Source organism: Homalodisca vitripennis, chromosome 7 (assembly GCF_021130785.1).
Source record: "Homalodisca vitripennis isolate AUS2020 chromosome 7, UT_GWSS_2.1, whole genome shotgun sequence".
Lineage (NCBI taxonomy): Eukaryota > Metazoa > Arthropoda > Insecta > Hemiptera > Cicadellidae > Homalodisca > Homalodisca vitripennis.
In genome coordinates this window covers 53,575,887-53,589,222 of record NC_060213.1, presented here as the reverse complement: position 1 = coordinate 53,589,222, position 13,336 = coordinate 53,575,887, and the positions used below count along the sequence as shown (strand labels likewise).

Here is a 13,336-nt window from a genome sequence, read left to right as displayed (position 1 = left end):
GACTGTGGTTGAGCTTTTGTTAGTGTTGACTTCTAATGCTATTAATGCTATTTTCAGTGCGGCACTTTATTTGGTTTTAGGCAAAACCTTTCTTGTAACAGTGCGATAAAGTATAAATTAGATAAAAATAGCAGAAAACAGATTTTAAGTACAACATCGTATCGTTACATCTTTTTGTAATATATTTGTGAGTAATGAGGCAGAGTTTGACTAAACTTTTATCAGTGTTTTTGCTGTAGTTATAAAATTTGTATAGGCGTAATAACATGGCTTTGCCTATAATGTTCCTTTTACTATCGTCGTCTGCAAATAATAAATTTAGTCCTAACGCCTCTATAAATAAAGACTTTTTCATTTTATTTGTATTATTTTAAAGGTTTTTAACCTCTAGAGGTTAAAATCCTCAACGTAGAAAACTGTATGTTGTAGTTTTGGCACAGAGTTCATAAACACTTCACATAAGGCAATCGTCTGTTTACATAACATTTTGATCCATGACATTTCTGTGATTCAAACATTTGACCATAGTTCTGGAATAAACAGATATATAAAAGGTCAATTGCTCAAATAAGGATATTACTTCGATCAACTGGAATGCTTTATACGGGTAATCACATCAAAAATATTTTCTCCACTTGCAGTAATATTAATAAACATTCGAAACTTGTATGTTACATGTGCTTCTCCTACTTCCAAAGTTCAAGATTAATTTTCATTGGTAAATAACAGATTGAACTTTTTCTGTTCCAGACACCCTGGAGACAACCCTTTCTACAGCAACATCGACAGCATGCCGGATATTCGACCCAGGCGAAAATCCATTCCGTTGGTCTCGGAGTTGGTAAGTTCACACCTTACCCTTTCAAGATCCAAAGTTTTACGTTTTCCATCCATCCATGTCGGTCTATTCGTTCGTCTCATTGTTATACTGTCATGGTTACTCTATGAAGGGAAATGAGTTTTGAAAATGGGGAATGTAATATTTATGAGACAATCTTGAATTAAGTTATTTTCAAAAATTACCAATTGAGATCAGATATCCTAAATCATAATCTGATCCTTACAGGTGGATGTCTGCTCAACTTATTTGTGGTATACTTCACCTTCCAAGCATCCTTTGTGTCCCTGTCTTGAACTGTGATTGTCAACTCCTTAATTGTTCATTGCATTTCCTTATATGTCAACACCAACCCTCTCGTTCAGTGTTACATGTCCATTTCCCTGTCCTGCTTTAGACTGCAATACTTTTCAGATTAGAGTTGGAAATGCGGTAATTAACTCTGCTCGCGGCACTATTGATTCGTAATCAATTAAAAGTTTGAAACGAGTTTCAGCAGTTTTGAAATCTTTTACTCCTGTTGTGTCCAACTGAAAGTTTGAGTTATAAGAGTTAATTTTCATTTCTGCTAACACTTCATGATTCTATCCTCAGATCCTAAACATTGGTTAGAAAAATCCGTTCGCACGTTTTAAAAATCTATAATTTTTTAAACGTTGTAGATATTTTTACAATAGTTCAGAAACAAAAGTAAAATGTTTTCATGAAGGACACACAGGATTGTCGATGGGACTGGAGTAATTTCAGGATGAAGTTGAGGATTTATAGCGCGGCATGGCGGTGACACCTGACCCGGAGTGGTGTAGGATGACGGCCAAGCACCCTCCACTACACCGCTTCGGTCTCGTCACTAGCGCCGTATCATTTGTTCTAACCTATTGAAACCTGTTACATCAGTCACGGGCCGCTCTCTCGCTATCGTGCACCGTCCTCGATTTTAGCCTAGAATATTGGCTGGATCTAAAACATACTGGAAATGTTCGCGCTAAAACTTCCTATTAATTAAACACTTTGAATGCATTAGTAGTTTTTCAGTCTTGATATTAACTGTTAAATAGAGTATAAAAGATGTATATCCTGAATTTTCCTTCTTTTATTCCCAACATGATAATTAAAAAAATATATTGCAAAATAAAATTTATAGTTTGAAATTTGGTTCTGGTTATAATTCTGATATGGTTGAAATTCTATTTTGGTAAACTATAACATCTCTCAAAATTGTTGCGCAGTGGAAATAATCCAACTCAATGGAGTATTGGTGAACGAGACAAAAGGTAATAAGATAGTTATCACACAGAAAAGACAGACTGCTGGACCGATAGCCCTTTTACCTTTTGACCTAAAAACTCTTTTGCTCAATTACCTAACTTAATTACTAATTTGAATAATTACCTAGTCTGTAGGTCCTTTTAATCTACAGTTATCACATAGACGGACCTACAGATTGACGGATTTATCTTTGAAATTTTGTCTTAAAAATAAATACAGTTCTTTCTATAACAAATATAAATCTGTATAGGATTTCGAACGTCTACGACCGTTCTATTAAGAGTTATTGCATAGACAGACAGATAGAACGACGGAGTACACTCTACCATTTGACGAAGTTCCCATGTTTGGAGTCCCTATAACCTTCTATCAATAGTTATCACAATGACAGAATGACTAATGGATAAAAAAAGAGTGGATAAAAATCTTTTGATTCCAAAATTAATTCAGTTCTTCCTTCGACCTAAAGAAAACTATTTACCAAGTTTCAAACTCAAGAATACTTCTTTAAATAGTTATCGCACGTATACACAGACAGACAAGGGGACTACCCTTTGATGTTTTGACATCTGTATCAACAGGGTTTTTGTTTGAACCAAGAAGAATATATGTACCAAATCATCACGACCCTTTTATGTACTGCACATTCAAACAAACTGATAAGATTTTAACTAGGTACCGTTAGGTACTTAGTAAATCAACTGTGAAATGCTCTCCGGTATGAAAATATTCACCAACATTCTGATGTTAAAAATACGATCTTTAGTGTTCGAATTTTATCTTACAATATCGAAAATCACTGGCTGTAAAACAACGTAAATCAAATATGAATCAATACTTTTACATTAACCATCCATGTTTTGTTTGAAAACGTTCCCTGCGAATGTATTTTACGTACAACATTTAATTTTCCAGACCATTTCCTGTGTGGGAAATATCGGCTCCAGGTTTTGTTTTTATCTTACAAACCAATAATTACGGTTTGAATAGTATTTATTACTAACGTATAATGTACTGAATGTCTTCGCATTATGGTAGATATCACGGATATTTGAGATTAGGCATACAGGTATGATAGGTCCGTACAATTGCCTACAATATATTTCATATTTCCTTAATGTTTCCTTTTCATCTTGAACCCTTTTGTTTGTCTCAGCTCCTACTTGTGTGTTATTTGTATCCATCCTATATAAAAACATTAATATAAATGTCAATAAACCACTAAATTAAGGTTACAATATTGAGTCTGTGAAACTGCTTTATTTTTGGAAATCAACAAAGAGACACCCTTACAGTTACATATTTACAAAACGATTGACTATTTAGTTTTAAAACTCTTTTAACTGATTAATTCCTATAATTCTGCGTTATTTAATATGGGGGTTTCCATAGTAAAGTTTCTAATAATTTTGGTTCTCACGATATGTTTCTTGTATCTGTATGCAAGCCCAACACAAATCTTGTGAGTTTTAACAGTTTAGATTTCAGGCAGTTGCAATTCACTTCTTATGTAAGCTTAAAACCAATTATCGACCAATTAGTCAAAAATAAAAGTAAGTTAAGTGAAGTATAAAAGTTTTAATTGTTTGAGTTATTTCTAACGACGCTTTATAAATCTCCTATAGTAAAAAAATGTTTTATTGTTTCTAAACAGTCAATGACTTCCGCTCTACTTGAAAATATCACCTGTTATTCAACTGTCTTATACTTTAATATAGGTGTAACTTTGGCGTAAAATTATTTCTTAATTATTTTAAAATCTAACATTCCACTTTTTGTTTAGTTTGCATTTCGTCTTTTAAAGAAAACAGTTGGATATGTATAATCGAATTGAATTTTTTTTAATATCTCACAAAAACATTATAATATTTTGGAATTTTTGACCATAACTCTATCTAAAATGACATTGAACATACAAAAAGGAAAATTACTGTTCAGTAAGTTAGTTAAAACTTAACTGACAGTCACAACAAGAAAACGGTTGGTCCCTGAAGTATTTTATCTCTTAAGCAATTTCCTGATTACTCTTTTTACTTGCGGAAAGAACTCCTTAATTCTGCTAAATAACGAGCTAAGGCACTCTAAAGTTTATATTTTAATCAGCAAACAGCAATGTGGATAATGTTTTGTGCTCGAAATCTGTGAATAACTCTTCGTTTGTGGGTAAAGTGACGTTTTAAATGTACAAGCCATCTGTGTTTGTTTAGGCTTACTTAACTTTAAATGTGTTAGTTTTGTGTAGTTAATACACTTTGTGCATTAAAATAACTATTGGATGTTTTATCATGTATTTTCATGGGTTAATTTGTAATTCCACAAAAGATAAGTTCTTAAAAGCGTTTTTGAAGGCAACTGGATATGTCTGGATATGTACCGTTGTTATATCAAAACATCAGTAACGTTTCGTTTTGAGACCGCAATCCAATCTCGCCGTCAGGTGAATAACCGACCCAACATCAGTCTAAGTTTAAATGAAACAAAACATCAGTAACGTTTCGTTTTGAGACTGCAATCCAATCTCGCCGTCAGGTGAATAACCGACCCAACATCAGTCTAAGTTTAAATGAAACAAAACATCAGTAACGTTTCGTTTTGAGACCGCAATCCAATCTCGCCGTCAGGTGAATAACCGACCCAACATCAGTCTAAGTTTAAATGAACAAATCATACCAGAACTTTGATACACGCAAAAGTCTGGAATCACAACAATCATGTTGTGTTTCAATCCATGCACTTAATAAAAAATACCTAATTATTAAAACCGAACTAAAGAATACCATATAAACTTCTTTAAATCCGTTTTAATAACTGTTGACACAGTTGGCAGACAACATGGTTGTTTTGATTACTGACTATAGTGTGTCACAACACATGCTTTGTTTATTTTAACTTATAAAGTTTTATGGTTAGTTATTCACTTGAGGGAGAGATCATATTTCAGATCTCAAAACGTAGCGTTACTGGTGTTTCAGTTTAAAACATTACTGAGGAGGGTTTCTAAAAGTTGCCGATTTTATTTGAAGTTCCTTCAATATAAACAAGTTCAATATTGAACTACCCCCTTTGTTTCTTTGTTTGTAATAATAACGATGTTTATAACATGTTGTGAAAGCAATGACAGAAAAATAATTATTAATTTTAAATATTTTTAAAAAGTGTGTACTTTTTAAATATTGCATATTAATATATGGACCTATTAAATGTGGCTATAACGATTCATTTCTAAATAATTTCAAAATTTCCATCTCACTTGTAACAAAAAGTTTGGGTTGGCATACAAACATAATACATCTATGTCCATTAATATTATAACCAATAATAACATCCGTTTCCTGTGTCCTCATTGTCATGAATCCCGATGTTTATTAGATATAATCTACTGTTTCCTCAATGTAAATCTTTTCCAATCAATTATAACATCCTCTTGTCATTAATTGTTTAATTGTGGTGTTATTGTTACTAATTGACTGTGTCTGTTGCCATGGTAACCAGGTGCTCAAGGTATTTGTTCCTTCTTTCTATTGTTTGCATGATCGTCCTGCACGATTTTGTTTGATCTTTGGTAGTTCCACATAGTAGTTACATAGCAGTTGCATAGCATTTTACAGTTAGATTCCCACCATTAGTTTATTGTATTGTAAACTGCTATTCAAAACTATCGAACACCCCTGACCCTACTTTTTCATTTACATTTTAGCATCTCTTGTGCATACATCCCACTATAATGCATGTTATGTTAGTTGGTTTCTAGCTATGAACTACTTATTTACCATATTTTTACTGAAGGATAGTTTTTAAACCTAATAAATATTGGCGATTTAATTTAATAGGGCATTATATTTTTATGGATTTTATAAATAATGTTTTCAGTTTAGCTAGTACAATCTATTCTGTCCAAAGACAGTCATTTAGAGTTAAACTGAAAAAAGCTTTTAGCCTGTAATGTTATAGGAGTATGATCCATGTTTGCATTAAAAATACCGTTTGTAAGTTACTTCGTAAAATATTTCACAACTATTTCCTTTTTAAATATAAAATTGTATGTCCATGTACAATAAATGTATAGCTACAATACATGTGGATAACACCTTCACTGCGGATCTACATTAAGTGAATTTGAGTGCTGTATATTCTAGTTTCTACCACAGTCAACGTGTTAAGATTTAATTTCAAAGATTTAAATACAATAGAATTTTGACATGAAATTCCAACTATCACATGAAATTTTTCAGTAACCAAACTCTAAACGCTTTGATTCCGAGAAGGACTTTAAGAAGCAGTCAATAATTGTTGCAACCCCAGATTACATTTTTACGCTAAAGGCATTTCTAAACCAGTTCCAAAAAAATCTAGTGTTGGCCCGATCAGACGATCAGAATAGACGTGAACTGGTGATATCTGAATAAGTTGTCTCTATATAATCCAAGGTTCATGACACACAAAAGTCTTTTTCAACGGCCTCCGTATAGTGAAAACCTTAGTAAGTGTTATTATCAAAGTTTTTTTGGGATAGTACTGAAATATAGCAACCTGATTACTATTATAATGTTTATTAAGAAAGATGAATTGGTCAAGTCGGAATGTAGCTCTAGAAGCATATAAGAAAGGTGCTGGTGTCACCATGATCCTTTGTACTTGGTCAGACTCCGGAAAGTCTGTTTAAATCATAAGATCATAAAATCTTGTCCACTAATCTAATTATAAATCTTGACCTCCGCACAAAGCTAAGACTTTTCTTTGTCCTAAGAGCGGTCACCAAACCCCGCTTGGGCAGTCTCTGACCTTCGCGAGTGGAGAACCAATCCATCCCTAGTCGCATGTCCTTTGCGCTCCACCCACAAAAATAACCACTCTATCAGCTGTTGAATGGGGGAATAAATTATTTCAATTATAGGCGGTGCCATAATTCATGACTCCTACACCTGGTGTGATTTATATCAGTCTAATTTACATCCCTAAACCTAGAATGCTGTGGTTGTTACAAAGGTTTAAATTAAGCATAGTTACTGGTCGAATATAATAAAAACCATGCAAGATTTAATTGTTCTATTTTTATCACTTTTACTTTAAAAATACTGAAAACTTTAGATCAGAAATTTACACCTTTGTCATTATTTATTCTGTAGTTGTTTCTGCAAAACTGAGATTTTTTAAGAATAGCACTAGGGTTTGAAATTCTCAAATTTTAACTCTTATGATCTTTTTGGACTGTTTGTAAGTGGTTTAAACGTAGCACTTATACAATAGGTTCAAACATAATTTAAACAGACTCTATGACACTAAAATAAAAAACTATGGACCTTTTTATTGGGGTTGATTATTGCTTGACAATTAAAATTTAAAGTTTTGGAAAGTAGAATTTATCATATCTTGTTGTGAAGTTCATTCTAAACAAGATAATATATTGGTAAAAATGTGTATTTAGCTTACGGAAATCTATCACATCTGTTTGATATGATAATTCATAAGCTGTATTTATGTATTTTCTTGTTTCATTATATGTTTGATGATTTGGGATAAACAGATGCCGTAATTATTTTAAAAATTTCAGTGTTACGACGGCATATAGTAAAATATGAGTACCTGCCAGAGCAGACAAAGAGTACCTTTCGGCATATTTGAATGGTGATTTCGCTGGTAACTCCAATGTAGCGACCACCTTTTCTCTGGCCCGGGCTGCCCGGAATCGCCAATCCAAGCGGCTCCCTGACCTCCGTTGGGGATGGTGCGAGGAGAGGGATTCCTTCCAACTGTCTGTCCCGGGTGAAAGATCCACCTCCATTGTGGACAGAGGCCCGCGGTCCAGAGTGTCATCCTGCCTGCGGTCGGCTATGCAGCTATCATATCGGTCTGCATTGTCTGCTAAGCCGGACCAAGGTAGGGTGATGAGAGTTACCGCCGCGTGCCCCACGTCAAATCACTTCCTCTATGAAGGTCGCCACACGAGGTTCGCTGACTGGCGATTCATACATAGGGCGCGCCTTAACAATCTCCCCCTCAATGGATGCAGGCGCTGGGGTGCTGGGGACCGTCGCTGTCGTCGGTGTGGTCGTCATGACGAGACCACGGCCCATGTGCTTTGTCACTGTCTTCCGTCCATGGCCGTGACGCCGTCCTTGGCCTCCTTGCGGCATCCATTCGACCATCACCTGGGGTTGAGGTGCGCCAGAACCAGCGGGTACCTCTTGATCAACTGCTGCCTGGACGTGTTGTCCCAGATAACATCACTTAAGATCACTATTTTACTCTAGGCTACATCATACACGGGAAGTTTAGAAAACTTAAGATCACTGTTTTAAGATCTCTGTTTTACTCTAGGCTACATCATACACATGAAGTTTAGAAATTCTTTAGCCAAATAATTGATGTCGCTTTGTATTAAAGAGTAATTGCTAGTAGTTGTCAATAATACAATAATTGTTTTACTACTCTAAATAAAAATAATTTTTAATTTCGCCACTTCCATATATAAACCATAGTATCATCCATTCACGCTTCTGTAACACTTCTCTTCAGTATCTTTCCAAACTTGAGCAAAAACTATATTTAATTTGAATTCACGCCTACCTGACGTATAGGTAACACCTTTGCCAACCATATACTCTGAAATATTCACACCTTGGTGAAGTGGGCGTTATGACACAAGAGCTGTGCAAATCAATTAGTCGAAAAGGTTGTCACAAGGAAGGAAGCATTGCCTGAACTAATCTTTTAAGAAGCTTACTCTTCGCCCGCTGTGCTGAATAGAAAGGGGTGGGGTGGGGGGTAAAGGGGGAAATATCACTTTACACAGTTTACGTTTTGACAACAAAATATAAGACATTCTTGATCATATTTCAAGTCATCACTTTATTTATTATTAACACAGCCTTTACAACATTGCATCATGTCGTTATTTAGTTTTCTTTTTTCACAAGTGTTTATTCACTTTTTTTTAAATAACATTCCCATAATTTTTTTTTCTGTTTATAGATTCCTGTTTTCAGGACAATTTCTTTACTTTGAATATCCGGGAATGATATATAAACTTTCGGATCTATACCTTGAGGAAATAAAATCGAGGATTTCTGAGGAAGTCATTTTAACTTGGGTTCATAAGGGTAACGTGACATCCAAAGACTCAAACGCTCCTCGGAATCACTTTATTAGCTTATCCAATGATATGTTTTGGATTATTTTAGATTTTCAGTATCTATCCTCCTACCATCCCACATTGTGCGTTATTTACTTTCTAATAAAATCCCAATTGCGTACTTTGGGTTGCGCAAATGTAAAAGACCTCTCGGCTTACGCATAGTAGCCCTTCGTGTAATTTGTAACAGCCCTTCGAAAAACAAGACTTGATGACTTTTCCCTTCTCCTGTACACGTAAAACTGTTTCGTATTTCCGTAGTTAGTAGCGGTCATTAAAGCATTCCCCATCTTGATAATATATTACGTCTCGCTCTAATTTGAAAAAAATTAGAACTGCGATTGTAGTGTCTCAAGGATGGCAATACGCCCCTGGAAAGTGATGATTTTGAGATAAATGCTCATTTTTGTACTACCTCTCACTGCAATGCCACCAAAATCTTAGAAACCACTTTAGAGTTATAGTTGAGCTGTCTTATCTACAAAATTAGTTATCGACAAGCAACTTAGCAATTCACCCGATCAGATACAAACTTTGAAAGAAGTTGAGATCTCTGTACACCATAGTGTCCCTCTCCATTTAATTGATCTTTAAATTGATATTCTACAAATTGAATATTACCGGGCATTCTTATCGCATCTTTGAGATTTCTTCAAACTAGACAGTATCGGTTGTATAGTCAGCTATTGCATCGAGAGAAATCTCAAACTCCATCCTCTCTCCCTGGTCCGAAAGCTTGGGATTTACGGCACATACACTATTAATCTTTTACTTGAGGAACATTTACACTACCATATTAGGAGTCAGGGTGCACAAGTCTTGTAATTCTACACAGTCGGCATTTTACAGCCCAATTAACACATTGGGTTCGATTAAATAAGCTCACCTCTAAGAAAATCTGGGTTAATCCCTTATTAAAGCTTGAGTTATTATGTGAATAGTAAATCCGATTTACCAATAACGTAATAAGTTGTTATTCATATGTATGCAGGGTTCAGCTAAAGATTTAACTCTATGATTAAGATTACTTTAAGAACATTACTGTAGTCTGAACAGAGCAAGATATATTTTTTTAATCTGAATTAGTAGTAAACGTTTAATAATTAAGACATTAAAACTACAGTATAATGAATATCTTTGCTTTCCATTTGTTACATGGAAAAATCATGTATCTGCGTAGATTAATTTTGGAGTAATGCTCAAAATTAATTATTATTATTATTTTTTATATCAAAGCTTTAAACACAATAATAATGCTTCTGTTACCCTACTTACGAGGACAACTCAATGAATTTGTGTGACATAATGTCTTCTTGCATGAGCCCAAATATTAAACAAACATAATAAATAACTAAAATATAAAAACAGTAAATTACTTAAATTTACTTCTTAGAACGTTCGGAAACGATATTCACTCTTGTTAATCATGTTTGTATCTCCAACATAGGAGATGTTTAATGAATTCAATATTTAAAACAAATAAATTTCCTGACAACTGAATGTTAATGGCCTGCTGTTATTTGTTGATACGATTAGTGCATGAATTTCAAATTTTGTTGCTTTCAACTTAGCCTTGCATGTACCTATCCAGAGTGTTCAAATCATTAGGAATTTATGTACCTTTTCCAGAATGTATCATTAGGAATGTATATTCATCCTTCATGCCCAATCCATAATTGAATAGTAGTGCGTTCTTAATTGTTCATGATTTTCATGTGCAATGTAATTTATTAGTTTACTTTAAGTCAACGCGAAACTTTTCATTTGCTCGGAATTATCAATGTAGCAATTCGTGAGCTATGCTCTTCTATCATTAACGTGCTACTTTTTTCTGCGTCTGAACTCTAGTAAGGATAACACTTACGTAAATCGTAAAAAGCTTACCGTTAACTGGTTAACCAACTTTGGGAGTGATTGGTTCTTTTCTCACACGGATATTTATAAAATTATGATCATGCTTGTTGTGATGTATGCTTGTGCTTTATGCTTACGTAGGAGGGTAGCAATGCACAACGTTGACTGATATTACAAGTATATTTTGAATTTAAAGCATGCTTTGGAGTCTTTGGAGAAAATTGTTGTATTCCAGTTTCATTGATGATTTTATGTGCGATCCAAATCAATAGAACTAGAGGTTGTACTCTTTTTTTCTCATCAGTGTAAATCATAACTTCAAAATCAAAACTTCATTCTTCATGAGTATTCGAGCAAAATGGAATTTTAAGTTGGTATCTTCACCCTGAATCAGTAAATATGTGTGATAGGTGGTGTTATATTTTTCAAATAGTTGTAAAATTTTTTGGTATTTCTGTCAATTTTCCATGTAGGACATGTTATACTCATCACCCAAAGTATTATACATAACACTACTGTTTACAACCTTAAAAGAGTCCTCAGAAGGTTCTCAAGCCACTATTGAATTCTGATCTCTGTTTGACTTTTGGGGTCCCGTTCAGTACAGAACAAGCCTTGACCTTTATTCTGACTGCATACTCGAAATCAGATTCATCGAAACTAGACAGAGCTATTGCTGCTTCTATAATCAACTCAATAGGTTTCTTATAACTTCTAAGAACAGTAATGTCATATTTCAGTAATCTAGGAAATTCTTTTCACTTTCTTTACTTTTAGTCCTCAATGACTCAGATAGTTCGAACGTCTAATAATCTGCATAGTGAGTTTGTCTAATCGAAAGCAATTTCCCAATGTACATATCTTCATTCATGACGTCAGGGTATTAGAAGGAAATCCACACTGCTGTCATATTTATACTGCGTTTTATTTTTCGGTACCTTCATACTCAGTTCCAGTAAACGACGTAGATCTTAGTATGACAGTCTGAAACAGACTTTCTAGTCAAATTTATATCCAGGCATTTACTTTTGACCAAATGTCTTCTATATTTTCACCTATCAGTTGAGGATTTGTTTTTAATTTTGTTTTGGTGTAGAAACCCCAGCGCTCTATTCTAGGGGATTTGTTGTATATTATTTTTAAATTATTCATTTTCTCAACACTAGACTTTTGTTTGGGTTTAACAAATTCTGTTTTTGAACCAAGGTTGTAATAGTATTTCTGTTTCAGACGATGGCAGCAACGCGACAGAAAGGAGCAGGTCTAACGTCTGCGGTGCCTCGAGCAACTCTGAACGACGAAGAACTGGTTAGTAGCTTAGTATATGAGTTTAATCATTGTTTGTTTTTTAAGCTCGTGCTTATGATTCATTTCGTCATGTAAAACAAAGCCTGCAAGTTACCTTGGGTATAAATACATTCTAATTTGAAGAAGTTATTTTATATGAAATATTTTCGTAATTATTCTGAATGTTAATTTAATATTTCTCTGTGTTCCCAAAATATTTGACAAGTTATATACAAATATGTGATTATATAATTTTAGCTACCGTATTACACATTGATTTACTTATTTGAATGTATAACAAACCTTAAGTTGAGGAGAATTGGAAGCAATGAGTACACATTTACTACATTCGTGTTATATGAACCCTGATAAAGTTTTAACTTTGAAGCGGATGCTGTTCTAAAGGTTTAACACCCTTGTTGTTGATATAAGGATTACAACACTAACTCAACCACTCTGTGGCTTGCAACTTATAACTCGAAGTTGTTTCCGGGCACAGTTAAAGCAATCAATATTTCATAAGCGATTCCCAGAAGTTGGGAATTCCTTCTTTTGTAAAAGTTGATGTGGTCGCTTTAAATGGAAGAGTTTCGGAAGTTTCACTGTTCGAGCAGTGTAGACCACATCAAGGCATTGTGAAACTTTGCCGCACAGAACAGAACTCGGTCCAGTTCCACAGTTCCTAGAGCAGCTCGTGTAGAGTTCCGGGATACGGAACTAGTAACTACTTAGTAAACTACAATGTATTAGTTTCTGCGGTCCCTGTGTCCCGTTCGTTAATTAATTAATTACAGTTAGAAGTGTTCCAATTAGTTGCACAATAAATTACCACTTTCCTAATAATTGTGATACGAAAATCGGAATTCAAAACGATTGAAAACAAATAATGTTTTGGTGAAAAAATAACCTTAATATTATTAATTTTTTTGCATACAGTTTTTTACGTAAATGTTATA

The 13,336-nt window shown here is 34.2% G+C and overlaps 1 protein-coding gene across 7 annotated transcripts in view; it reads left to right on the top strand.

Moving 5' to 3' along the window:
- The window catches only part of LOC124365823, a 213,786-nt gene that overhangs the window by 123,523 nt on the left and 76,927 nt on the right, over window positions 1–13,336 (top strand). For 4 of the 7 annotated variants that reach the window (XM_046821868.1, XM_046821867.1, XM_046821870.1 and 1 more), the window contains exons 3-4: window positions 751–841; window positions 12,324–12,401. In XM_046821868.1, the coding sequence (XP_046677824.1) occupies window positions 751–841; window positions 12,324–12,401 (169 nt within the window). Of the gene's footprint in view, window positions 1–750; window positions 842–5,599; window positions 5,609–12,323; window positions 12,402–13,336 lie in introns of all 7 variants that reach the window. The other 3 variants (XM_046821866.1, XM_046821865.1, XM_046821869.1) reach the window with 1 other exon arrangement.